This window comes from Fistularia commersonii, chromosome 19 (genome assembly GCF_037954325.1).
Source record: "Fistularia commersonii isolate RoL2024-O1a breed Wild chromosome 19, RoL_Fcom_v1.0, whole genome shotgun sequence".
NCBI classification, from domain to species: Eukaryota; Metazoa; Chordata; class Actinopteri; order Syngnathiformes; family Fistulariidae; genus Fistularia; species Fistularia commersonii.
Genome location: NC_141302.1, coordinates 16,791,005 through 16,818,721, shown reverse-complemented (window position 1 = coordinate 16,818,721; position 27,717 = coordinate 16,791,005). Strand labels below are relative to the sequence as shown.

At 41.4% G+C, this 27,717-nt stretch overlaps 1 protein-coding gene across 14 annotated transcripts in view; it reads left to right on the top strand.

Moving 5' to 3' along the window:
• Positions 1 to 2,170: 2,170 nt before the first annotated feature.
• The window catches only part of ehbp1l1a (EH domain binding protein 1-like 1a), a 48,893-nt gene continuing 23,346 nt past the window's right edge, over positions 2,171 to 27,717 (top strand). For 4 of the 14 annotated variants that reach the window (XR_015107633.1, XR_015107634.1, XM_086166456.1 and 1 more), the window contains exons 1-16: positions 2,171 to 2,411; positions 10,001 to 10,058; positions 11,138 to 11,233; positions 11,323 to 11,376; positions 11,469 to 11,647; positions 12,341 to 12,486; positions 13,881 to 13,952; positions 14,287 to 14,466; positions 15,616 to 15,771; positions 17,925 to 18,092; positions 18,603 to 18,725; positions 20,785 to 20,976; positions 21,193 to 21,252; positions 21,331 to 21,436; positions 23,402 to 23,833; positions 24,002 to 27,658. Coding sequence is in view for 12 of the 14 variants with exons in the window: in XM_086166456.1 (XP_086022582.1) it covers positions 2,308 to 2,411; positions 10,001 to 10,058; positions 11,138 to 11,233; positions 11,323 to 11,376; positions 11,469 to 11,647; positions 12,341 to 12,486; positions 13,881 to 13,952; positions 14,287 to 14,466; positions 15,616 to 15,771; positions 17,925 to 18,092; positions 18,603 to 18,725; positions 20,785 to 20,976; positions 21,193 to 21,252; positions 21,331 to 21,436; positions 23,402 to 23,833; positions 24,002 to 27,658 (5,783 nt within the window). In the remaining 2 variants the exon portion in view is untranslated. The remainder of the gene's footprint in view (positions 2,412 to 10,000; positions 10,059 to 11,137; positions 11,234 to 11,322; positions 11,377 to 11,468; positions 11,648 to 12,340; positions 12,487 to 13,880; positions 13,953 to 14,286; positions 14,467 to 15,615; positions 15,772 to 17,924; positions 18,093 to 18,602; positions 18,726 to 20,784; positions 20,977 to 21,192; positions 21,253 to 21,330; positions 21,437 to 23,401; positions 23,834 to 24,001; positions 27,659 to 27,717) is intronic. The other 10 variants (XM_086166460.1, XM_086166459.1, XM_086166451.1 and 7 more) reach the window with 9 other exon arrangements.

Sequence of the window (27,717 nt, the reverse complement as noted above, 5' to 3'; positions counted from 1 at the left end):
CATGCAAAGATACCAGCGTTCAAATATGTTGTTTGTACATTCGCTGTATCTCCACATGTGTCAATGAATGAGCGGTTGTGTTTTGCATTTTCTTTTCCCCACATTCTTGCCTAAAAACAGTTTCTTAGCGAAACCATCTGACTGATCTGACTTACAAGGACTTTCTTGCTAACATTTGGAAGATCTCGCAATTTTTTGTAGAAGAGTGCAGGTGTGAAAAGGAGATGAGAGAAACATACACTAAAAAATACAATAAAAAACAGGCAAGGCGCTCGGGGACCCCTAACATTGATGAAAGTTTGTCATTTAGCTTCACAGAAATCTCCTGGCTGATGTTCAACTCACAGCTTTCCAGTTGACATGCTCTGCTGCGGCAAAGGAAGCAGGACAGGTTACAAGAATGTGGTCTGGTATAAACATTGCATCATTTCACAGGACTGCTGGTAAAGCATCAACTTTAGGATTGGAACCGCCCTTCAATCTGCTCAGCCCCTTCGGCCTTCGGGTAAAATAAATGTTGGCGAAAAAAAAAATGTGCAAGGAATGTTTTGTGTGTGTGTGTGTGTGTGTGTGTGTGTGTGTGTGTGTGTGTGTGTGTGTTTGTGTCCTCCAGCTGTTCAGTATGTTAGTGATACGTTATAAATAGACTTGAGGCCAAAGTGGAATGCGTCATTGGGACAATCCCCCTCAGTCTCACAGCTCATGTCCACTTTGTTTCCAGATCTTCACTGACGTCCACAAACACAGTTTGGCGGGAAATACATGTTACAGTTTAATGAATATTCAGTGGCAGACAGAAAACACAGGACCTAACTCAAATCCGATCACTACAATATGTTATTTATTTTTCTGCGTCATGACTGTTGGTTTTGTGCAGCTCTTCGGTCCTGGGCCACTCAAACTTTTTTTTTTTCACTGATTTCTAGACTATTGCTTACCGGTTGTGTTTATATTATGTTAATTTGCACTTCATTTTAAATTATAAGATGATAATGTATCGCTGGAATATGAAAAATCAAATATGAAAAATGATTAAAAAAAACGATTTCTATGAGACTATGTGAATAAATGACTTTCTGGTTGGTTTACAGCTGGCCTTGTTGTTTTTGAACATCTACTGAAAATGTATTTGCATGGTCACACCGCTTTATTGAGATTCTGGAAATATTCTCCCATCCCTGGAAACCCACCCATCCGTTCCCCTGGGGTCAGAGTTTCTCGAAGTTTCCCGTTTCTATTCGGTTTCCGTGTCAGTCGTTGTTATGCGGGCGTCCAAACCTCCTCCCACTCAACAAGACGCCACTTGTGCGATGAGGTCATACTGTGCGTTATGACGTCACTGGCTCGTTTGCTTGTCTGCGGGTCAAGCCGCCATAATAAGACTCCGTCCAAACAGGAAGTTTCTCCAAAGGGATTGCTGAGCAGCATATCTCTATTTTTCAAACTGCCAACACTCTACAGCACTGGCAAAGCAGCTCCTTTTATTGTTTCTATTTCCCTGGTCTTCCTGGTGTTAATAGTATTCATGTCTATAAAGCAACTTTGCTTTTATAAATGAATGTATCCTTTCAGTGGATCTCTGAAGCCCTTATCTGAAATTTTCTGTTTCAAATTACAAACTTTGTGGAAATACTTTACACATGCTTTAGACCAAAACTTCCCGTCATGGAGTTGCCTCCATAAATTTATTAAATACAGCAAATTAATCACTAATGGTATGGCACGGTGGTGCGTTGGGTGGCGCTTCAGCCTTGCAGCAAGACGGCCCCTAGTTATCAAACCAGGGGCATCTCCCCCAATGACAGCCCGGATAATCAGTATAGATAATGAATGAATGAAAATCAATAACAAAACTGATCAAGGCAAAGTTTCGTTTGATTTCTTTAAATACATGACAAAATCATCTTGTCGTGGCAATCGGACTTGCATTTCTTCACTTGTTTCACCCCTTATCCGGGAGGCTTCTTCAGTTCATGCTGGGCCTCTTGGACTCCAGTTGCCACGACAATAAAATTTTGACAAGAATCCACCATGGCCTGGATAACTGAGAACCTCCACAGACATTTTTAAAATCCACTTTTATCGCCAGGCAACGCGCCTTTATTTTGAAAAGGCTATTTCCGGTCCGCTCCGGTGTAGTCCCGTTAGCTTAACGCTGGCCTTACCCGAGGTGTGAGTGTGTGTTTACCGCAGCGCTGGTTCGACAGCTGTCACCGGGACGTGGGGTCCCCGCCGGCTACGAGACGCGCTTCCTCTCTCGCCGGGCTCCACGTCCACGGGTGTGTGTGAGCGCTCAGGAGGGCCACGATGAGCTCGGTGTGGAAGCGGCTACAGCGGGTCGGAAAGAAGGCGGCCAAGTTCCAGTTCGCCGCCTCCTTCCACGAACTGACGGTCGAGTGCGCGAAGAAGTGGTGAGTGACCCTAGGATCCACGCGAGGGTCAGAAAACACGCTACTGGGCGGGCGAGACACCGGAAGCCTTAAATACGAAGATACTTTTATTTTACAATACACACACACATGCGTTTCACATCGATTTGGTTCAATGCACTGGGGACGCTGCGGTCACTCGGTTAGTTTTGCTTTTGTGATGACTTTCTTCCCCTTTTAAGGACTTTTCGTCCCAGGGATGGAAGGCTCGAGTTTTCCGTCACGCTGCCGTTCGAAGCTAAACGTACTGTCACTCCTTGAGAAAGCCAAACAGGCCTTATCGCTTCAGTGGCGGGTTTCTTCCGACGAGAGACGGGTTTTCAACGTCAAAGTCACAGGTGGAAATGACTGTGCGCGTGTGCGTATATATAGATATACGCACACGCACACATGTTGATACTGCATATTCAATAAGGAATCACAACTGATAACATAACTCAGTTAATCATACTTTATTAAATCTGTGTGTGTGTGTGTGTGTGTGTCTCGAAGGGGTGGGACTCCTCAGGAGACTCAGAAAGTCCCCTTTCACAACGTTGTTAGATTTGCCGGAACTTCAGACAGAAATGGTCAGAAAGTAAGCAAGGATGGAGAAAAGTTAACATGATGGGACCCCTTTTACAAAATATGTATAAAAACATGAATGCATACATATGTGTGTAAGTGTGTGCACATATATGTTAGTGTGTGTGATGTCCACGCTGAACTTCGTGCTTAAAAACTAGTAGTAAAGGTTAGTGGTTGGTCAAGTGCGTGTCCAAGAGTCTGTCAGAAATAGTTTGTAGAAAATGTAATTTGCCTCACTTGAGATCATGTGTCTTGCCATTATACCCGGAGCTGCTTGATGTGTAGGGTGTTTGGCTGAGCCGCTCACATACGATCACTCGCTTGCTACAATTGGTCTCTGGGTGGAGTTTATGACAAAGGTGTTTGGGAAATGAACCTGCCTAGATCCCTCCAGCTTGCAGCGGAAGTGGGGACATGGTGGTTCTTGGATGTAAAATAGCTTTCTCTCCATCTCAGGCAAAGTAGAAGGTGTACTTCAGAAGCTGTCGTTTACTGGATGGTTGCCTTGGGCCACTGTTTACATCATGGTGCCATTTGTGACGGTATTTGGGCAACTGCTGCCGATGCAGACTATGAGATGTTTTATGGGGCTTGTTGGGGCAGCGTACACTCCAGACCCATTGCCCCACTTGCTTTGTGCTCCTTCAGCTCAGCACAGACTTCCTGGAATTTTTGCTCACCCTCTTTGGTCTCACATTGTCCCTTCCAGCCAACCCTCTGTTTCCCGTTTGTCCCCGGGTAAGAAGAGCCCCACTTGTTGTTCATACTGTAAATGCGTCTTTTGCATCACTAAGAGGAAGAAGTGAGACGCCACAAGCGACAGGCAGCTGAGTCGATATGGATGGATGAGATTGGTGATGGCCACGAGGGTGGGTATGTCTGTCCACACTTTCTCCACTCAGCTTCTGATTGCCCCCATTTGTGAGACAGTCACTGAAGTGTGTGGTGGTCTTTAAGTCAAAGATCCCCGCTGATCGCTTTTTGGTAAATAGAGCAGCTTCAAATGAATCAGTTGTTTTTTAGGATCATTGCAGGCCAAACCACCAGGCTATGAGACAGAGATCTGAAGGACGACGACGAGTTCAGCAAAGTGTCCCCTTTGACCTGCCACTGAAGCGCAAACCCACCTTTCCTGCAAAAGAGTTTGAATAACGTCCACTGAGGTCTGGCACACAGGTCTGACCGTGCATACAACAGCCTGGTCTCTTAGGTCCTCATGAACCTCTGAGGGGTTGGGTAACAACAGTGCTAGAGTGCTGTTCTTTGCCTGTTCCCCTGGAACCCGTGAGACAGTACCAATGCTCTTTTCCTAGCTCCTATTTTCCACCTGGCTGTGATACATTTCTATCAAGGTATTCCATACTGATCTGCATGGGTTAAGGGATTTTCTTTAAGAGCAGAGAGCCCAGGGTGATGCCTCAGTGTACCCAAGACCAGGAGGTTTTACTCGAGTATACGAGCTGTATTAAGGTACTATCAGATTTCTATTGCAGGCAACGTGCCTGTGACAGGCCAGTACAAAGACTGCTGGTGCGCTTTCACACATGTTGCTGAGAAATCTGGGGTCCATGTACACTGACCTTCACACTCCTTCTGTATTTCATCTTGGTGTCAGTGGTTATGAGTCTGTGCCTCCTGCAACAGGCACATCTCACTGTGTCATCCTACATTATTCCTTGTTATTAACTGAGTCCTTTTCTTCTGTAGCCTCGATGGGCGTCTTTCTTGATGGAAAAACCATCCAGGGGCATAGGGCCTCCTGATCCATTAGTTCTTTTCGAGATGTCAACTGTCCCTCCAGCTGTCAGTGATCCGTCCTTGGTCATTGGCCCAGTCTATTCCTGGCTGTCATCGTCCGAAGGAAGACCTTTAGCTTTCGTCATGCAGCTCGTAGTTGTGTTATGATTTCTAAGTAGGCTATATATAACGGCTTTAAGATTTGTCTATTATTAAGGAGAATGGTCTCATGTAACCCCACAGTGTCTCCCTGAAGGGACCTTCTGGATTTGTGCTTTCAGCCTTTCCAAGTTTTAGGACTGAAAACCAATTTCTATGAAATCAATTGCTAATAGGAAAAAGACTAAAAGTAGCCCATTTTAACGGTTGGAACAAAAAAACAGGAATCTAGAAATGACCCCAGAAATAGGTAAGGGCCGGTGGGCTCAGGCAGTAGAGGGGTTGTCTTGGAACTCACAGTTCCTGCTTGGATTGCTAAGCTCCTCCTGGCCTGTAGAAGTGTTGCTGTGCAAGACACTGAGCCCCGAACTGCTCTGCAGTCTCTGCTCATGCCCATGACTAATATCCTTCCTGCGAGGTAAAGATAAAGTATTCAAAACCACAAACATTTTCTTTTTTCTAAGTGACAGGAAAATGTACGTTATTTCGTTTTTGTTTACAGTTACTCAGACGGCAACGCTTCAGCCTCACAGCGTAAAGGTCCCTGGTTTGATTCCCCGTGTGATTTTTTTTTTTTGTGCCAAGTTGGCGCGTTCTTCCTGTGTTTGTATGTTCCGGTTTCCTCCCACAATCCAAACACATAGAAAAGGTCTCCAAGACTCAAAATTGCGTGACGTGAATAGTGAATAGCTCTATATGACGCATGTGAGCAAGCCAATGGTTGCATGTTGTGGCCCTGTGATTGGCTGGGTGAACCTGCTTCTTGGCCAATGACAGGCTGGAGCCAAGATCAGCTCCAGTCTATCAGTGAGGGCAGGATAGGTGGTGTAGATAATGAAGGAATGAATATGTTAACATCATCAAGGAATGATCGAAAAAATACAAAAAAATCTGACCTATATCAGAAATATTTTTATCTTTAAATATTTAGGAGATAAAGTAATCACCGGAGGATGAGCAAAAATCCCAAATTTCACAAGTTATCAAAATAAAAAACTCAAAAGTAATGATATGATTGTTTTGAAATAATAATTTAAATCATTAAAATAAATTGTAAAAATATTAGAAATGACCATATGAAAATTGATATTGAGAATACTTAAAATCTTGCATTAAACAATTGAAATATGAAAAAAATAGTCACTACATTGCCTTTAAAATTTTTGATAAATCTAATAATGAACAGCAGCAATTAACAATCACAATGACAGAACCCAAAATAAACAAATAATTGATTTCAAATCATGGAGAAAACAAATTAAATTATATGAAGTCTGTACCAGTGGCAGTATTGAGCGGGTGATAATTCTGTGGGGTCGGGGCTTAATACTTTTGTGGAGGAGCAGTCCTGGCAGGTTTGCTGGTCTCAGCCGCTTCAGTCAGGCAGTGCAGGATTCTGTAATTCCATTTTACTTACTCACAGTTGAGCAGCGAGCATTTTGTGTCCTCTAGCCCTGACCTGCATACAGCCTCATTGTGTTTATGTTCCTCAATAGTACTATTATATACACCAGCAGAAGCGGCATGTTTTTGTTCTCACTCAGAGTGTGATTTATGACACACCCTCTCATTCTGCTTCCCTCGCAGTAAAATGTACAACAGGAAATGGTCCATTTTAATCTAAGTCGCCGCAGAACTTTTTTTCCTTTTTTTTTTTTTTTTCGGTAAAATGTAGGTAAAACGTAAATTTATTTCTTTGCATCCCCAGTTTTTCTGAGCTTAGTAACTTATTTAATAAATACTAATAATGCATCACATCAAATGTGGCAAAGGATTTTGTGAATACTGAGAAACAACAGGTGGCCACGGTGGTGTAGTAGTTAGCACTTTCACCTCAAAGCACAAAGGTCCCTGCTTCAATATCTGATGGAGGGCCTCTCTGTGTGGAGTCTCCATGTTCTACTTGTCCCTGAGTGGGTTTGTATCTCCCACATTCCAAAGACAGAAAGTTCATAGGAGACCCTCAAGGCCCAGTGAATGACATAGTGAATGGTTACACGTCTCTATATGACATGTGAATGAAAGACTGAATGGTTGTATGCCTCTATGTGGTCCAGGTTGAACTCCGCCTCTGGCCCAATGACAGGTGGGGTAGGATGCAGCACCCCGAGAATCTCGCTGCACATTACATGGTAGAAAGAATCAGTGAATGAGTGGAATTTGACAAGTCCTAACCCTATACTTATTAGGTTGTACATCAAATGACCATAATAAAATAGCTAAAGTTGCTTAGAATTCAACTGATGTTTATCTAATAACTCAAAAAAGTGACATGAAATCTATTAAATTCATTCAAAAATAACGAGATAGCAAGGAAGGGGGGAATATATAAAACATCTGTAGCAGTTGTGTGTCCCACAGGGACCAGCAAGGATATCTTTTAAGAAATAACTTGGAACAATTTGCCCACAATTTTTCAAAAATATTAGGCCAAAATAACCGATTAGATGATATTGTTTAGACTAGAATAGTGTGCGATAAGACAATTTCGGACCATAATCTGGTGATATTTTGCTCATGGTGTGCAACAGGATATCATGGGGGTTTGTAATTTGTCTTTGTGAAAGTGGGGAGTCTTTACCAAATGATTCCTTTCTTATGCAAGTTTTTTCTTCTCAAATAAATTTTCTTGTTAAATAAAAATGGTTATGTCAAAAATCTTGCCGTTAACACCAATAGACAACAAAAAAGTAAATATTGATTTTTTTTTCAATATTTGTCGATAGACTTCATATAGCCTGGTATTGAATGTTCGGCGGTTTGACAATTTTTCATAAATTAACTTAAGTGACATGATTTGGCACAGCATGAAACCCTTGTGTGGGTTGATTTTGCAACTTCACATGAATTTTCATTTGGGAAACAAAGCCAACATTTCTCGGAGTCTGAAAGTGAGTCAAACCTATGTATTATTTTGCTGATACTGGACGAACCCAGGGGTTTCCTTTGGAAGACGTCAATAACTCAATATGAAAAAAAAAGAAGCTGTCAGGTCACACGGCATGCATTATCAAATATGGCAAATTAACTCAAGTTGCATAACGTGACAACTTCTTTCATGCTATGTACAGAAGCTAAGGGGAACTGAAGAGGGGTTGCTTTGAAGCAAGACAGGCCTGATGATTTAAATTATGACAAGTATTATGAGCCATTGGACAGATGGCTGCTTAATGTGCATGCAATTGTTGAAATGCTCTGTTTTTCAAATGACACTATAAATACTAGAGTACAAAAGGGTATCATGGTCTGTGTTTTTTTCCCCTCTATATTATGCAGCTGTAATTCAGCACGATCATCTTGCACATCTGTTCACAAATGCCAAGCTGTCTTTATATAACTATGAATTGGTTAAAACTGGACTGGGTGCTTCAGTTTCTGTTGTCTCTGATAGAAACACCCGAGCTCCTCCACAATCACAAGATTTTGATTTTCCCCTATAAGCACTGTGTGTTTTTGTGTGTTGTGTGTGTGTGTGTGTGTGTGTGTGTGTGTGTGTGTGTGTGGTGTTTGTGTTTGTGTGTGTGTGTGTGTGTGTGTGCGTGTGTGCGTGTGTGCGTGTGTGCGTGTGTGCGTGTGTGTGTGTGTTTGTGTGTGTGTGTGTGTGTGTGTGTGTGTGTGTGTGTGTGTGTGTGTGTGTTTCTGGCCTGTTTTTGCCTAGTAGCCCTTTCTATCCAAATGGTCTTTTGTCCTGCTCTGTAATGGACACCACTCTTACGGGTGGCCAAAATATATGTGTCTCTAACCCTCATATTTTACATGATATAGTAATGTTATGTGATGTGCATGTGCGATGTTGCAGTGTATATCCAATTATTTTTTACTTTTTTAAAATTCTTACCTAATTGATTGACATTTTTTCTTGTGTAATGGTTAGATTAATGGGGAAATTGCTATGGTTTATTAACAGGCATGAGCTGTACTTTCCTCCCAAAATTTCAAGAAATGTCTCAAAATGAAATTAAACACATTATCAGGCCAGAGAACTTATCTTAACTTATCTCGAAAGAGTGAAATCATAAGAGGAAAAAGTCATACCTTGTGGGACAACGCCTGGACAAACAAGGACCACGTGAGATATTGTGGGAACAGGACATGGTGATGAGCATTTGGCTCCTGGAAAAGACCACACATGAAGCAGGGCAGAGAACAAGACATTGCTGGAATACTCATGCACCAGCAACCCAGTAAGAGTTGGTACATTAAGAGGATTCATGGAAACATGTATACTTTCAAACCCCACATCTGATTAGAGACTGGTGAGGTTCAACGTGCCTCATCCACGGTACTAATATGCAATGGCAGCAGGGAGCCAGGAGACTACATCAGCGAGGGGATGTCATCTTCATCCCCGAACAACAAGGTTTGGCACCAGGCCCAATGAAGCAAAGAAACCCTGAACACAAGGGCAGCTGACCTGTGGGAACACATGACAGAATCCTGGGGAATACAACTACCTACCTGCAAAGGCTAATACACAGTCCTAGATGAATCTCTACTGGTGCACATGAACATAATACTGATGACTGTCTCCACAAAAGACTACAATCCAGTACATAACGGCAGGCAGTAAGATGCTGGCAGGATCCTGTGGGATTTCTTGTTCCACACAGACAAATTGGCAATGGCAATCTAAGCCCGAGGAATAAGTAGGCAGTCAGATGACTTAGCACTGGATATGCCAGCTGATTGGTCTGAGTGATGGTTTCTGTTGAGATATTCATCGGTTGAGCTTCTTGGCGTACTTTGTCTCTTATTGCAAGTGGTGAGGCACGTGGTATTCCATCAGTCCCAAATTGGGATGCTTGTTGTCGAGGATATTCAAGCACTGAGTTGTTGGCTGTTTTGCTGTCATCTTCGACGTGGGGTTTTGAAGCATCCTAACCCCCCCACACCTCAGTATGTCAATGATAGAACATTTTTCTTTTTTCTCATTGATATCCTTCACAGTGAGATTCAATGATCTGTTTATGACAGTTAATGACCTGGTGCTGAGTTGACACAACATGGATACAATGGTTCTCTGGTTAAGAGTTTGAAAGATAGTCTGTATGTAAACTTGTGACAACAGATATGAGCCTGATAGCTGCTTGTTCTTCCTGTGTTTCCAGGCAACCAGACAAACTGAGGGTGGTATGGATCAGAAGAAACCGACGTCACAATACAAAGGTGAGACGCAACTCGAAGGGCATGAAAAGGCCGTGAATTTTCAGGGATAAGAACAGAATAAAAATTAGCTAAAATAAGGGAACAGGATGCAATCAGTGTGTTTCCAGTTTTATGGTTGTTGTGTTCATGCTGTTTTATAAGCTAATGAAAGAGAAAGGAAAAGAAAAGATGAATATAGTGTTGTAGTAATGCTTTTATTACTTGAGGATTGACTGTATACTCGACAATCATGGACATGACTCTCTGTGAGTTTTATTTTTATTTTAAATGGTGTTCACCTTTAACATGGAACTGAATAATGGTCGGTAGGGCAACAAATTGCTTGAATGGACCGAGGACATGAGGACAGAGATTGTCACCACACAATGGAGTGAAAATCCACAACAGGGAACATACAAAATACAAGTACAAGAAGTCACACATGATACATAAGAAATAAACGACCCAAGGAAATCAGGAAGCCACAAGAACATGAATAGACAAAAACAAAGATCGGTTATTGTATGAGACAAAAAAGCACTCACGGATTAATGTGAAAAGTGAGAATAGACCAGAAGACTCAACAAACACTCAGACAGGAAGTCTTGTGGCTCACAGATGCATTTCTTTACCACAAGAATAATATTATTATGGCATGGCTACTAGTAGCACATGTTATTTGAATGGCAGATTTCTATTCAGCTGCTGTGGCTCGCTTATCCCCAGTTTAGTTATATCACCTGGTCATCTTTGTCTCACCACAACTAAAAACACATTGTACATTTTTGAATGTTTAAAAAATATTGCAAATATGTGTCTTCTCTCCCCTTCTGATCTGTTGCTATGAAATGCTTTCTTGCTGGTAGCCTTACAGAAATTCACATAAAGCTCTAAGTAGAGAACCGTCCAAAAATAGCCTCTCTTGGTTGAAACAAATTAACAATGGTTCACGTTTGAAGTGGATTGGGGCCACCTATTTTTGTCTGACTGAAATCTCTTGTGTTTCTCGCCCACAGAAAAAATTGCAGAAGTTAAAATAGCATGCTTTCCAAATGTGGGCAGCCATTTATATGTTGATTATGCCATTTGTGTTGTGGCAGGTCCACAGCTGGCAGCCGGGCATCCAGAACCCCTACAGAGGCTTGGTAGTCTGGCATGTCCCAGAGACTTTGGACATCACGGTTACTCTCTTCAAGGTATGAAGTGTGTCCGTCTGAGGAGAAACATGGAGTGTAAAAAGGAAACAAGTGATTAATTCATCCAACTGCTATTTGTGTGCCGGCAGGAAGCTACTGCAGAGGAGTTTGAGGATAAAGACTGGACCTTTGTCATTGAAAGTGTATGTGAACCTGCATTTTTTTTCCAAGTAAATCATGTCCATTCAACTTGGAAAACATACTGACTTCTGGTCCATGTGTTTTCTTCGCTCAGGAGACCAAAGGTCGTAGGAAGGTGTTGGCGTCGGCTGACATCAACATGAAAAAGTTTGCAAGTGCAACGCCGGCCCAGTATGACCTCACGGTCAAGCTCAAACCGCTGTCTGTGAAGGTGATGGAAGCTACGCTGAAACTCACCTTGTCGTGTGTCTTTCTAAAGGAAGGCAAAGCCACGTAAGTTCAATGCTCAGCAGCAGCATTTAAAGAGCGTTTAAGATAGTGTTTAATGCTCATTGAAATCTCTTGGTTTTCATTTTCTGTACCGTTCAAAGAATGTTTGGAGGGATCTCTAAAGAAGATTAAAGAAAAGGCTCTGTGGTTTCTGGACAAGCACAGATAATATAATATATAATATTATATCATATATTATGATATAACAGATATATATTATATAAAAGTGACAAAGAAGTTACCTCAAGAAGACTAAGAATTCACCCTGAAGTTGCCAAGAAAGTTTACTTTTATTATAACCTAATAAAGTAGCAAGAGATTATTCAAGAGATTAATGAGAAATTTGCTACAAAATCAGCAAGAAATGAGAGAAACTACCTAAACATTTGAGAAACTACAGGAAATAACAATGGAAGGGGCAGCTGTTTACACACAAGATTGGAACTTGATACTTCAGGAATTTTCAGAAGTTTTGAACATCTTAATCTAAAATTTCATTCCCAAAGTCTGGTCATAACTACTGGGTTAAGATCAGAGCAGAAAATGTTTGCTGTGCATCGATCTCAAGTTCCCCGCAGGAACTTCCTGATGCAGTAATCTGATTTCATTCAGAGGATCACAACTTGAACAGCAGAAGCATAAAAAGTGGCAGAGCTGTGCGGTGATTTTCAGCTTTTCAGTGTCTGCTCTCCACAGGGACGAGGACATGCAGAGTTTGGCCAGCCTCATGAGCATCAAGCAGAGCGACATCGGCAACCTTGATGATTTCAACGACAGCGATGAAGATGTCAGGGAGGAAAGGAGGTCCAGCTTTGGAACTGGACCAAGTACTCCCGTCACAGGTGAGAGACTGACCGCCTTCAACACGCAGATCATCCTGACCTGACGCCTCCGCTGTCGCTGTGCTGGTTGTCCATGACTTAATGTGACAGAGGCAAAAATCCCTTTGAATTTGGTTTTATCAAGGCTGCTGTGGCTTTGCATGATGAATGAGTCGGAACTGTGAAAAGAAGATGAAGAGATTCGAAGGAGACAACAAGTTTTCGTTTTTGTCCAATGAAGATTCAATTAGAAGATACAGTATGAACTTTGAAGTTGGAGCCAATAATACTAATAAACAATACAATACTTTCTATTATTTTCTAAATCCTTTTCTACATTATTTTGCAATTTAACCATATCATTTAGTCATTTTTTAAAAACAACTTCTTCATTTTATTTTTTGCTCATTTCTATATTATGTGATTTAATGCAAAACACATTGAAATCTATTAATCAAACTTGACCACAATATTTTGAATGACTTGTTTTCAAATTTCAAGTTGTTTTCCTCCTTTTGTGGCCGACATATTTTTCATGTTAGTATTATGATTATTTTTTATTACTATAAAAATTATAAATTATAAAAATTATTATTATAACATAATTGGTCATGTGCAGAGGGGGGATTGTGAATATATGGGTAGAAGGATGCTGGGGTTGGAACTACCAGGCAGGAAGCCTAGAGGAAGACCAAAGAGAAGATTTATGGATGGAGTGAAAGAGGACAGGAAGTTAGTGGGTGTAAGAGAAGGGATACATTAAGATAAGATAAAACAGACTTTATTGATCCCCCAATGGGGAAATTCAATTGTCACAGCAGCATTTCAAATAGTGCAAATAGTAGTAAAAGAAAAACACAAACAACAATTTAAACAACAGAAAAAACAAAATATAAATTATGAGAGAATCAAAAGAAATGCCTTGTGATGGGAGGTTGTGCAAAATGGGGACTGAGGCAGTTGGGTAGTGCAAAAAGAAAAGAGCGTTTTGGGGTGCTTGTGAGCAGCATCGGTTCTGTGCTACATGCAGGAAAAGGGTATATGTGCTGGTGGTGTTGAACAGTGACATTCAAAGAGCAGGGTTGGATGGAGGAGGGTGATCAGCTGTGTCCCCGACTCAGAAACATACTGGGTGTCTTTTGTGTTAAGTACGTTATCTTAGCTGTTGAAACAAAAGTTGAAGCGAGCCTGCTTTACCAGTGCAGTCAATATATACGCCTTTACTTTACGCACCATGGATACTTGTGTGTTCAAGAATTCACTATCAAGTAGGAGAGGCACATTTCTCAACTCTGTCTCAAACTCTCAACTCTGTTTATTTGAGCTGTTTCTCAGTCTTCCGCCCTCACTCGCCCTCGTCAAAACTTCTTTCTCTTTTTGCTTCTGAGTGTTTGCTCTTTCCCTCCTCTCTAAAGCAGCTCTGGCCTGTCCCACCATGAGAATACCTGACTTGGCTTGGAGGCCTGCGATTGCATCAGGCCCCAAAGGTAACCTTGTATCTCCCAGTCGTCTCTCTGATTGGTCCTCATCAAAGAACGTCCCATCTTTACCTTCCACCGTGTATTTAGATATGAGTTATTCACGGTCACCCAAGGAGCCTGTGTAAATGCCCTCTTCTTAATTGTCAAAATGATTTAGTATACTGTCTTTCCCGTACCCCCTTCCTCTCGAAGCACTGGGTTGAACTTTTTTCTGAAAGTTAAGCACTGTGAAAAGCTGTTAGAAAAACATGGTAAATATTGCTTTGGTTTGGAAAGACAAGCACATTGTCTGAAAACCAACCAACAAATGTAACCTCTGGGATTTTCTCCACCATCTCAGTTCCTTGTCATCCTCCACCCCAAGACCCCTGTGTTCCCTCCAACTTGCCAAAACACCCCACCCACCCATCCAGCACTGCTCCTCAGGGCAGCCCTTCCATCTATGCTCCCACCCAGCTGGCCTTCATACAAGCTCATCCTCCTGCTCTCCCTAAAATCTTCCAGCCCGGTTCTGGATCAGGTAGCAATCAGCAAATATTGCAAAGCACTGAAACCACTGAAAAGTGAAGAGACACCATATTGGTGACTGAATTACAATGGCAAGTGTCAGTAGGTTGGATGTGTAGAGCAGAATGTGAAAACTTTGCACAGAGTCCATTTTAATGGCAGAAAATGCAAGCATATGGATGTAAGTGTCTCTGACAAGGGCTAAATTGGGATAGCTTGACATCTTTATCAGCGCATCTCTTAACCTGTGGCTCTGGTGGGGTGTTCCTGTTCTGCGGTGATGAACAGCCACCAAAAGTTGTCCACCAATTCGCTAGTAATGGGGCATGGGAACAACAGTTGGCCAATTAGGCCTAGTCTATCAGGAGAGCTACAATAGCTCTAATTTCCAACACTGATGAACCGGTGCAGACCAAGTTCAACCTTCTCTGCAGGATAATGTGCTTGATAAAAGAAATGTTCAGGAAGGGTTTCATGAAATCAACAAGATCAGAATTTTGCCTTGGTCTCCAAAATTCCTGGATTTAAACCTAATTCAGCATCTGTGAGATGTTTCTCACAGCTTCAGGACTTAGAGGATCTGTTGGTGATGTGTAAAGGTGGAGTTGAGCTTCAGGCAATGAGATCTGAGACATACACCGTTTTTGGCAGGAGATCATTACGTGATGGCTGATCAGTGTGGTCTTCATATCTCATATCCGTCATGGCAGTTACAACTTTACCTTGGAACTATGGCAAATTCAGTTGAGAACACCATTCAACAAACGGTTTTGAAATTTGTTGATGATCTTGATGATTCCTGTGAAATAATCCCATTCTTCCCATCTGTTTCAAATTATGCTTTATGTGGACAGACAGTGGGAAGCTTTTCTTTTAGAATTCATATTCCACTGACACAAAATGCCAAATAGAAATACGGTAATTAATTCAAAACAGCCTCCACCATCATTTTTGTAAACAGATGAATCTAGATTGAGTAGCGCTGAGTAAAGTCCTGTGAAACAGTCTCCACATGAGGTGGTTTCAGATTTTTACCAAACCAAAGCCTTTGTGTTCTTTTCTGGGAATTTATTTTTAATTTTCCCGCAGTTGTGTTTTTTGCAAAGCACTTTCTCCTTGTGTACTTGCTGTTCCCTGCATCTCCTCTTCTGGTCCCCTCCAGCCCCCAAAAGACCCCATAGTTTCCACAGCGAGCACCTTCCGGCTGAGAGCTTCTCCAGCCTGCCTCCTGCCAAGGCTCTGTCCACTGCTGCTCTCTCTTCTCTGCCTCCCGATCTGTCCCGACTCACCCCTGCCCTGACTGCTACCTCTCAGACAGGTATACAACACAGCTCAAGAGTTCACTCTGCCACTGCTAATAATGGGTTTAGCCTGATTTGATGCCGGGATATTTTTAGGCTTTCAAAATGTAATCAAACACAAATAATAATAAAGAAAAGAGAATTGTGATGGCCATCCCACAGAAGGACACCTTGGTCTTTTCAGGACCGAGAACCTACTAGCGGTGTAAAAAAAAATCGATATGTATCGATATATCGATCCGACAGCTGACGATCCGATGCATCGACACGTCCGCAAGAGTATCGATCCGTGTATGCATTTCACCTGTCTATTTTTAGTCTGGTCTGAGGCGTAATTCTCACTCCGTGCTGCGGGTGGCGGTAACCTACTTTGTCTCCACCTACTTCGCTTCCCTTACCCTCTTTCAGCACAGTCTTTCGCGGACACACCCTCTTTGGCATAGCACTCGCATTTAAACATTCGGGAGGCGGACATTGATATGGCTGAGAAGGACGCGGACTTACACACTCCTGTAGGTTTAAAATCGTTCGTGTGGAAGTATTTCGGCTTCCGCAAAAACGGGAAAGAATTGGTAAAGGATGTGGCGATACGTAAAGAATGTCGAATTGAAGTTAGCTACTGTGGTAACACTTCTAATTTGTCGGCTCACCTGAAAAGACGGCATGGTGTTGTTGAAGGCGAATGTTCAGAAATATAGGCCTACTTTTTACTGCTAGTGCACATTCTGGCTCATTGCACTGACTGTGGAGTATTTTATTTATGTTTTATAGTAAAGGAAGCATAGGCCTATGTTTTATTTTTTATATTTATTTTTTTTGCACTTTTGTGGCCATTGCACTGATATTGTTAAGTTCTTTTTCATGTAAGGCTAAAGAAAGGCCCTACAATATATCTTTCTGAAATAAAATACATGATATTACAGCTTCAGTTGTTTTATTCAAAATTTGAAATAGTTAAATAAAATCGTATTATAAAATTGTATCGTAGTTAAAAAAAATTGTATCGAATTGAATTTTGGGGCATTTTTAAGTATCGGAAAAAAAATCGAATCGATCAAATCGTTGCCTTGAGAAATCGAATCGGATCGTCATGATGGCTCTGATTTACACCCTTAGAACTTACCAAGAAATACTGCCGTCCGGTGAAATATTCATCCGTACCCCATGTTTCTCTGAATTCAGGTGTCTAAAAACAATAAATATAAAGATAAAATATCATATTCTTGTAATCACAGCATTTCTCCCCAGAGCCAGCATGATTCGGTCTCGTGATGTTGAAAGTTCGGAGTCAGAAACGGGTCAGCTGTAGTGGCCAAGTACATTTGAAAAGTTTCAGTTACACCTTTTACTGTTGTGAAAGGGAACGACGACTGAACAACTAGATGTTACACATAATACAAAAATACAAAGTGCACTGTGCTGGTGGAGTTTAATGATACAACAAATGATTTAAGTGGTCTGTGTGATGAAAGCAGGTCTGAACAAGGTCTTTTTTTACTGCTTTTAATATCAGTGGTGCTTCTGTTTAATGATATGAGACCCATGGCGGCGTGAGTGGGTGTGTAAAAATCATACTTCAAGAGTAAAAGCAGATTTATACTTAGGCCATAGATGGTAATCTTTGTGCGTACCACCTATGGCCTACGATGATGGCTGATGTACCTCTCTAGAAATCCCGTTGTTTTCTAGAGAGCTGACCTCAACGCCATTCCCATTCAAGCTTTTCTAAACTCTAAAGCACCAATCGACGACTCCTTTCGTCTGAGGTCTCATCTGCATGTCAGCAGGCAGGCTCAGTGATGTAACCTTCAATATTAATCAGGTTCAATCACGAGTGTATATTATAGTCAGCTGATGCTGACTGGATGCAGGTTCAGAATAAAGACCTTTCATGGAAATAAAACAGAAAAGGCATCAATAATCTTCCAGCTCTTGCAGTATTTCAGACCCCTAACAGTTGTCCCATTGCCCATTACCAGATCTATCAGTTAATTGCACAACACCCGCTGATGAAATCCCTTTTGGTGAGCCACGTCAGTGTTGGAAATAAAACTGATAACAGAAAAAGGACACAGTAAATGTATTGTGGAGATCCTTTGTCGACCACCGTCTCTCATCTGTATCATCTCTTCCTTCACTCTCTCCGTCTTGCACACTATCCCGCTCCCAGCCTGGACACCCAACTTCCCGCCCGTCCCCTGCGCCTCAGCTCCCCTCAGCACCCTTCCTGCTATTCCCCCCCTTGCCTTGCCACCCAGACAGCTTCCCAGTCACCCTGTGGGGAGGCAGGGCTCTGCCCTTGCCAGGCCCACTAGCCTCCCGTCCTCCTCTGAGACAGGTACAGAACAAGCAGAATTCCCGGCAGAAACCAATGGGATGGGTCAAGAATGCAAAGTGCGGGTTTTATTTCTCATTCAAAAAGTTACACGAGGGATTAAAGTGCGAGGATTGGGATCCAGGAATGGTATTGTCCTTTCCGAAAGAACATGGCTGACAATGAAATTGAGAGAAAAAAAAATGCATTGTGTTGTGTATAACTGTGCAAATGGTTATACACACCATTAGAAAATGTGAGGAATCTGGAAAGATGTCAGTTTCTTCCAGATGTCCCTCAGGTCAGATAGGAAATACTAGGCTCTTCATGTTTACAACATCGTCTCAAGTTGAGGATGCATGGGATATTTGTCAGACCTAGGAGAAATGAATGCAAGTGAAGATACAAGTTTAAAAATATTTTCATTTTCACTTCCTTGCTTCTGTTTGGCAGTCTTATTTCACACTTTTTGCTTTGATTTTCCTGGGTTTCCTCTCTGTATACCTCTGTTTTTCCCCTGTCCTTTTTCCCCAGCTCCCTGGCAGACCGAATGGCGGCCCCCCAAATCTCAGGCACCTCTCTCGCTGCCAGCCCTTTCTCCTAAATTCTTGCATTTGCTTGATAAACCTGCACCTCTGCAGACACCTGGGGCACCACGTAATGACGCTCAGTCTGTTCTTGTAATTCACAAATCATTTCGCTATTGATACAATACTTAATATTTGCTCATTTGATCAGATAGCACACTGTCAATATTCACTTTAAGACTTATTATGCAGGGAACTCCCGGAGGCCTTTGTTACAAAGTGCTATTGACATCACACCTATCACCATAGCAGGGAATTGCTTTTGTCAGTATAAAAGAAAACCATGCTTGTCATTTGGATACATTTTCTTCTAAGTGAAAATACTTGAATAAGTCAAATGTCAAGAAAAAGTATGAAAAAGGCTAAAAAAATTATTTTAGTCTGTAAATGTGTTTGCGATTTGTGCATATACCCCCCCCACACACTCACACATGTATATATGTAATAAATGCATGCATACACATTTCCAGGTCTTGTGATTATACCTATATATATATGTGAATATTTATAAGTGTGTATGGACACTGCGTGCACAATTATTAAGCAAGTTGTATTTTTGAGGATTAATTTTGTTATTGCCCAACTGCAGTCCTCTTGGTCAATCCAAAATGTTAACAAACCCTCAAACCTTAACATTTAAGTAGTATAAGTGAAGTTTTGGCTTTAAGAGAATATCTATCTGTACACCATTATTAAGCAACTATTAGTGTGCAGGATTTTTTTTACAACTGAATGAAAAACAAAGCTTTTCCCATCTCACTTAAAGTGAGTAATAAACTCAAAATTTACAAACAATCATATAGCCACCCTTCTTTTTGATAAGCCAAAAGCCTTCCATTCACTGAGTCAGTCAGGTTCTTGATCTGGTCAGAATCAGCTTTTTATGCAGCTGCAACCAAGTCTCCCAGACACTGTTCAGAGAGGTGTATTGTTTACCTTCACTGTACATTTCCTGCTTAAGAAGGGCTCAAAATTTCTCTATAGGGTTTAAGTCAGGTGAAGAAGGGGGCCATGTAATTAGTTTTTTATCTTTAAGGCCTTTACTGGCCAGCCACACAGTGGAGTACTCTGATACATGTGATGGAGCGTTGTCTTGCATAAAAATCAGTCTTTCAAAAATTGGCGTAGTTTTGAGAATTGATTTTCAGTCAATTTTCAACCTGAAAAAGGTCCAACAAGCTCATCTTTAATAATACTTGCTCATACCAGTACCCCACCTCTACCTTGCTGGCATCTGAGTCAAAGTGGAATTCCGTGTCGGTTACTGATCCAACCACGGGGCCATCCATCTGGTCCGTCAAGAGTCACTCATCTCATATGTCCACAAAACCTTTGAAAAATCTGTCTTCAGATATTTCTTGGCCCATACTTCAGGTTTAACCTTATGTGCCTTGTCCAGAGGTGGTCGGTTTCAGCCTTTCCTAACTTGGCCAGGCCTCTGAGAACCGAACACCTCATACTTCTTGACACTCCAGGTAGGTTGCAGTTGTGGAATATGGCAGCACTGGAGGATAGTGGGCTCCCTATTAGCTTCATGTTTGATTCTTCTCAAATTTTGGCGGTTAATTTGCATCTTTTCTTCTTTACACGTTTCTTGTGACCCTGTTGGCTGTTTGCAACAAAACTGTTGATATTTTCTGAGCTCATGCCCCAACATCTTAGATATTTCAAAAGTGCTGCATCCCTCTGAAAGACTTTTGACAATATTTGACTTTTCAGAGTCAGTTAAATCTGTTTATCGGCCCGTTTTTCCCAAGGAGAAGAATCTGCCTAATAATTAGACACACCTTGATATAGGGTGTTGATCTCCTTAGGCCACATCCTCCCTCGTGACACAGATACATGTCACCTGATATGCATGAAATCCAACAAGCATTCAAGTTCATACAGCTCGGAATTGGAAATTCTGGATACATTGATGATATGTTCAAAATAATCACTTGGCTAATAATTGTGCACACAGTGTATGTATTTATTGATAGATAGATAGATAGATAGATAGATAGATAGATAGATAGAAACTGTAGAAAATATCTACTGAACTCATTTTGTACCATATTCTTTTAGTTTTATATCTTTTTTTCCGTTCTTCTCCTCTGCCATCATCTTTTGCGCGCCATCTCCATCAGACTCATCCTCTCTGCCCACTGGACAGAGTTTGGAACAGAAAAACCAGAGTGGTTCTGGTGTGGTTCCTACTTTGAGACCCCAGGTCACATCTCCTGTAGGGACCTTCTCACATGCTCCTTTGTCTCCTCATCCTTTTGCCCATCCTCACATACCTCAAGCTGCTGTAGCATATCTCAGTGAACACGATGCAGGTACAGAATCACAAAAATTGTCCAGTTCCGTTTGATTCAACATTTGTAATAAGGGCACGAGTCACTCAACCTCGTGGTACTTTCATTTGAAACAGGAGACTACTGATTTTGTGCTTCTAAAAAGGCACTACAAGTCTTGAAGATTTATTTATGGACAATAACCGTTTGATTTTTATGGATCATTTCTTTTGTCTGAGCGCTTTGCTTTCCTTGCAGAATTTAAAAGACAGCTGAGCACGCTGAGTGAAGAGAACAACCAGTGTACAACACCTACAAGTATGGACAAAGCACAACACAGTATACAACAGGACACCTCTGCTTAGTATACGGTTAACGTGATGTAATGTTGCTTAGCTCCAGACCCTCGAGTCCAAGGCGAGGTGAGGTCACTGCAGGCCTGGCCAACACCAGACAAACAGGATACACTTGTTGGGATCCAGGTTCTCAAGACAACAGCAAGGTGAGTTGACATTTTGCTTTTTGGTGCTTTTAATAATTGATTTGTCTTGCATTACTGCAAACAAATCCTATGATACGTCAACTCATTCTTGTAGATTAAAATGTGCGTCCTATTCAAAGTGGGGCTTCTTCAATTTGTTCTCAGAAAGCAGACACTCTTAAAAAAATTGTTAATTTGTGCCAACGTTATGTGATGATATTCACTAGTTGTTAATCATGTAATGCCTAAAATTACCAACAAGAAATCTAATCTTCTCTGACAGCGAAGTAAAATTCCAGGGTAGTTTTATTTGATAACAGTTTGCACGGCATGTGTGATTTGACTAATTGTAACATGGCAGTTATACATTGCACTAAGAATATGATAATAACAATAACATTAATAATTTAAGAATGAACCACCAACAACATAAATAAAAGTAGATTTCCAAGCATTAAAACATACATAAACAATCATATAGGGAAGATTTAAAAGAAGAGTGTTTTCCGTGTCTTCTCAAACCTCTGACTCTCTCCTGGACAGTTGTTACAAGGATAGAGGAGAACTGGGATGACTTTGATAGGTCTGCACTCTGTAGCTACGTGCAAACTCCTCACTGTTTCACTTTGATAAAGGGTCTATTTCTCAAACTCATGCCTCCGTTGCAGGTTAATAAAATATCTGAGCACTTGTACAGCCAAAGAAATTAAGAAAAATAATCAAAACTTGTGAATATGGCATCATCTGCTCATATTTGATTAAAAAGTGGGAATCCAACACAGCAGTTGTGATCATATATCAATCTGTCTACACGTTTTCTAGTACCAGTGTCTGCATTTGTATTTCCTTTGTTCTTCTCTCCTGTCTCCATCCTCAAAAATACAAGCACCAAAGTCGAGTCAAGCCAAATGTTATTCATACTGTCCTAATTCACAACCGTTGTCTCGTAGCACTTGCAGAGTATCTCTAGTCCACACTCCTTGTGAATTTTAAAATGATTAACCTCTATTAATCACCCATTATTCCCTCTAAAGAATGGAGACAAAGTGTGATGGTGTCTATCTTTAACAGTAAGAGGGGTGTGCAGAATTGTGGCTCCTATAGAGGGATAAAGTTGATGAGCCATACAATGAAGTTATGGAAAAGAGTTGTGGAAACAAGACTGAGAGTAGAGCTCATCATTTTTGAACAGCAGTATGGCGTCATGCCTTGAAAGGGTACTACAGATGCAGTATTTGCTTTGAGAATGCTAATAGAGATGTACAGAGAAGGCCAGAGGAGTTGCATTGTGTCTTTGTAGACCTAGAAAAAAGCATATGACAGGGTGCCAAGAGAGGAGCTCTGGTATTGTATGAGGAAATTTGGAGTGGCAGAGAAGTATGTTAGACTGGTGCATAACATGTATGCTAGCTGTGAGACGGTGGTGTGGTGTGCGGTAGAGGTAACAGACAAGTTCAAGGTGGAGGTGGGACTCCGTCAGGGATCAGCTCTGAGCCCCTGGAATTGGAGCTGCCAGGCAGGAGGTCTAGAGGAAGACCAAAGAGAAGATTTATGAACATAGTGAGAGGAGATGTGAAGGTAGTTGTTGTGAGAGAGGAGGATACAGTCAATAGGGTTAGATGGAGAAGGTTGATTCGCCTGAAGGGAAAAGCCGAAAGAGGGAGAGGAAGAAGAATCACCCATCATTCCCTCATGACAGTGATGTATCAATACATAAAATTAGACGTGAACAGCATTCAAGGCTTGGCAAGATCTGGTGATTAATGTCCTGAATTATTTTAAAATTCTTGTCAGATTGCTGACTTTTGTGTTTTTTAAATTCCAATTTTTTATCATATACCTACTTGTGTTGTTTAGTTACATGTCATTTTGCTCATTTGCTTGAGTGCCGCCCTCAATAATTATTTACTGGATTTGGTTGCATTACTGCCATAAAAGAAGTCCCTGCATCTCAACCTCTCTTTAACCTTCATTTTTGTCCCTCAGACCCGGGACCATGGCCCCACCTCTGCCCATTAGTCCCACAACACCATTAGTCCAAGAGCATTTGGAGGTGCCAAAAACACAGATTGAAGTGACAGACTCAAAGCCAATAGGTGCTTTCCCAAATGAGCTGCAAAAAGCCCTTCCCATTACTTGTGCATCTACATTATCCCCGGATTTTTGTGATCCTACATCTTCCCCAGTCACAGAATTTTCCATTAAACTAAGAAGTCCCTTTTCCAAGATGTCTGTTCGGTTAGGAAAACCCTATAACACTCAAACGATATTCCATTCCCCTGCTAATTCCCAAACCGTATCCCCACCACTCCAAGCAGCTTTGTTGGTCTCACCGACTACTGATACTACCAATGATACAAAATGGATTGCGAGTATGCAAGTGGGCACTGAAAAAGAACCGTTATCTTTGGATCTGGGGTAAGTGTAGCATTGTGGTTCAATGGTTACACCCACCTTACTTTGTAGTCTTAAAATGCCTTGAGGCATTGTAAATTCTAATAGTTTGTGATTGAATTATTAATTCCAACCAAACTTGCACATGGAATTTTCTGACGTAAGTTGTCTTTGGTATCCTTATTACTTTAGCAAAGAGAGCATGGCTGCATCAGAGACCGCTAGTCTAAGAGACACTGATTCTACGTCAATGGACAAAATGCCAGAAGTCCAGTCAGAAAATTTGTCAATGGTGAAAAATCAGCGATGGGAGAGACATCCCAGTGACACTTTAAAGATGAAATTAGCTGATCCAGTTCCCCTCAGGGATCAGAAAACCAAATGTGGATTGGCAGCAGAACAAATGGATGGATCCTCTTTGACAAAAAGGGTTGACGTGCCATGCTATGACCCTGGACAGCACATTGAGAAGGACAAAACTAAAAACAATACGTTCTCTTTCCAAAAGACACCAATGAGAAATGGAAGCTATGGGGATGTAACAAAGCAACCAGCGTTCTCAACCCCTGTAGTTACTCAAGAAGAGAAGTCTTTGTACATATCGAAGGTCGAAATTGGTCCATTATTTCCAAGAGAGAGTTGTGAATCCCATATATCCACCTCATTAAAGCCTATTGATCAGACTTGCAGAGCAGTGAAAGAGCCAAATATGATTAAATCACTTTCAAGCTGCCCACAATATTCCAGGGTCCGTGGTATGCCATCTTGTCACCAGTCAAAATATTTAGCTTTGACTTATGATGGAAGCATATTGTTTTGTAAGAGTTTTCCATGCAACAGTTTACCAACAATCACTCAACCTAACGCTTCAGCCAACATGGTGAACGTAGCACCATTCTGTCAAGGATCTGCTAGTATCCCTGGATTCCCATCGGCCCTAAAACATGATGTGAATATGACTCACCTTTTGCCCACATGTCCGAGCAAAAGCAGGGTTCCAGGTTTACCATCTGTTGGATCTGTCACTGAACATGAAGACAGTGCTTGGGACAAACATTTTATATGGACAAAAAGGCTTAGTTTCAGAGAAACATTAGCTCTTAATAACACTGATATCATGAAACCTATGGTGGGCATGTTGCCAACATGCCCGAGAAAGGCGTGTGTTCCAGGGATTCCGTCTGCACTGGTTAAAACAGTTCCAAGTACACCAAACATGTGTGGTCTTCTTCCCACATGTCCCAAACAGACAAGGATTCCCGGTATGTTAAGTGAGCAAAGTCTCATTCCTAATGAGGACAATCAGCGCTTTTCTAGGAATTTAATTTGGCAAAGGTCACTATCAAGAAATCCTGTGGTTTGTGAAAGTCACAAAAAATACTCTACATTTGGGATGGTGAATATGCTACAGTCTTGTCCACGCAAGGCAATCATTGCTGGATTTCCCTTTGCACCCAAAAAAGAATTCAGTCTGTCTTCTGCTACAGCAGACCAGAGTCCAAACATGTCTAGCTTCTTGCCCACTTGTCCAAGAAAATCAAGAGTTACTGGTCTGCCCTCAGAGGAGCCTGTTGATGCTCAGAGTTGGATTGATGAAGCCAGGTATGTTTTAATTGATAAGTGTATAAGGAAGGAAAGTGTTCAAATTAAAGGTATATATCTTGGCTCTGATCAAATTTTGGATAACGGAAAGAATTCAGTGGCAATGTTGCCTTCATCGCCTTTTAATAGCTGTGTTCAGGGTATGCCATCAAGACTGCAGCCATGTCCACCAAATATTGTCAGTCTTAGACCTACCTGTCCTACATATGCCCAAACTCCAGGTATGCTATCTAAAAAACAAAGTAATTTAGAGACCAACCCTCGCCATGCTTTGTACAATTGTTATAAAAAGAAACCAATGCAGAAAACAGAGGCTTATATTGACCTGTGGATCACAAAAGACAAAGATATTCTCAATCAGAATGTTTGTATGTTGATGAGTTGCCCTAAAAAATCCAAAGTTTTTGGTTTACCCTCTGCTCCAAAAGAAGAACACATAATGGCCAATCTAGTGCCATCGTGCCCTGACTGTAGTCGAGTCGCTGGCTTTCTTTCAAAAAGTGGACAACCTCTGTCCAGCTGTAAGAAATGCCCTGCATATAGTTTGTGTTTTGAGACTTCTTTAATTAAAGAAAAGGTTCAGATATTAAATGCTGTTCCTTATTTAGATAGGAAATGTAGAGCGACTATGTTTGCAATGTCACCGTCTTGCCCTAAGAATGCTATTGTGCCTGGGTTTCCATCTGTTCGGACAGGCCCATCAGCCAATGGTGCAACCATGGTGACTTTACTGTCAAGTTGTCCAAAAGAGACTAGAGTTGCTGGAATGCCACTAAGAAACAATGAGAGAGTATTTGAGTGGCCATTTCAAATCAAGTCATTACTTCTCCCACCAAAGAAGTGTGCTTCCACTTTACTTTATGAGGATGCTCATATTATTAGTCTCAACAATCACATGACCAGAATGATGGTATCCATTTTGGCCTCCTGCCCACTGACAGCATGCTTACCAGGCTTTCCATCATTACAATGTCAAACACTATTAGGTATACCTGGAATGGCAAATCTCTTGCCCACTTGTCCCAGATTTCCCGGCGTTTATGGAATCCCATCTAGAATCCACAGCAAATCTGTGGAAGCAGAATGGAATGCAGACAAATGGTCACTATGGGAAGGACCACGAGCAAAGCCTAGAACTTTATCAATAATACATGGTTGTAACATACAATTTACAGATAGGGCAATGGTTAAAATCATGGTATCAATGTTACCAGCCTGTCCCAAACACCCCAGTATTCCTGGAATTCCCTCTAAGGAAGGACAGAAAAACATTCAAAGCCTTTTAAAATCCTCAACCGTTTCACCGAAATATAGCAAGGTTTCAGATCTGCCTGCAGGTGATTGGGAAATGAATGAGGATGTAGTTTGGAAAAATCGCAGCAGCAAAAAGTGTGATGTCGTTTCCCAAAACTTGACAAAAGGGGAACTGCCTTATGGAGACAAAGAATTAATGCTTAGCATTTTCCTCTCACGTCCTCACCAAACACATTGTTATGGATTTTCACCCGTCCCACAGCTCCAAAGTGTTGCTGCCATAGGAGAAAATCATCCCGACATGGTAAAACTGCTACCATGTTGCCCAAGAGAAACAGGCATTGTTGGTTTCCCCTCAAGGGTCTTGAGTACCGATTCCAAGATGGAAGAATGGTCAAAGATGCAAACCCATAGTTCTTTATACAAAGATGGCGGTGCAATTCGGAAAGAGATCATGAAGAATATAATTTTATCCAAACCTGACTCAACTGTTCGCAGCTCTGGAAACACAGCAGTTGAACAGCATAAGGTTAAAAAGTTTGAATATATGGTGAATATTTTGCCATCTTGTCCAAAGAAATCCTCTATTCTTGGAATACCATCAACACATGGGAGCCATTTAGAACAGGACTTGCAAGTGAAATCACAACTGTTGAAGATATCATTAACAGAACATGCTGAAAATGAAAAAGTCACTCTCGAAAAAACAGCCACATTACTATTATCTCACAGCCAAGTTGTAGAAAAAGACTTTCAAGAAGGATCCACAAATGAGAAATTTCTTCAACACTTTCCACCATCACATCGTGATACCCAAGACAAACAGATTTCACCTGGAACTGAAAATACATTGTGCAATGAAGCGCTAGCTGTCGCAATAGATGTTGAAAAAGAAAAGGAAATAAATGATATGATCTCACCTTTGAATGTCAGTCAAGATGGAATAAGCCTCTGGCTTCCAATTGAGGAAGAAATAGCTAATCTTGAAAATAGGTGAGTCTATGATTTGTGCTAGGGCTGTGATAAATGTTGCACAATTTCTTTCTTCAATA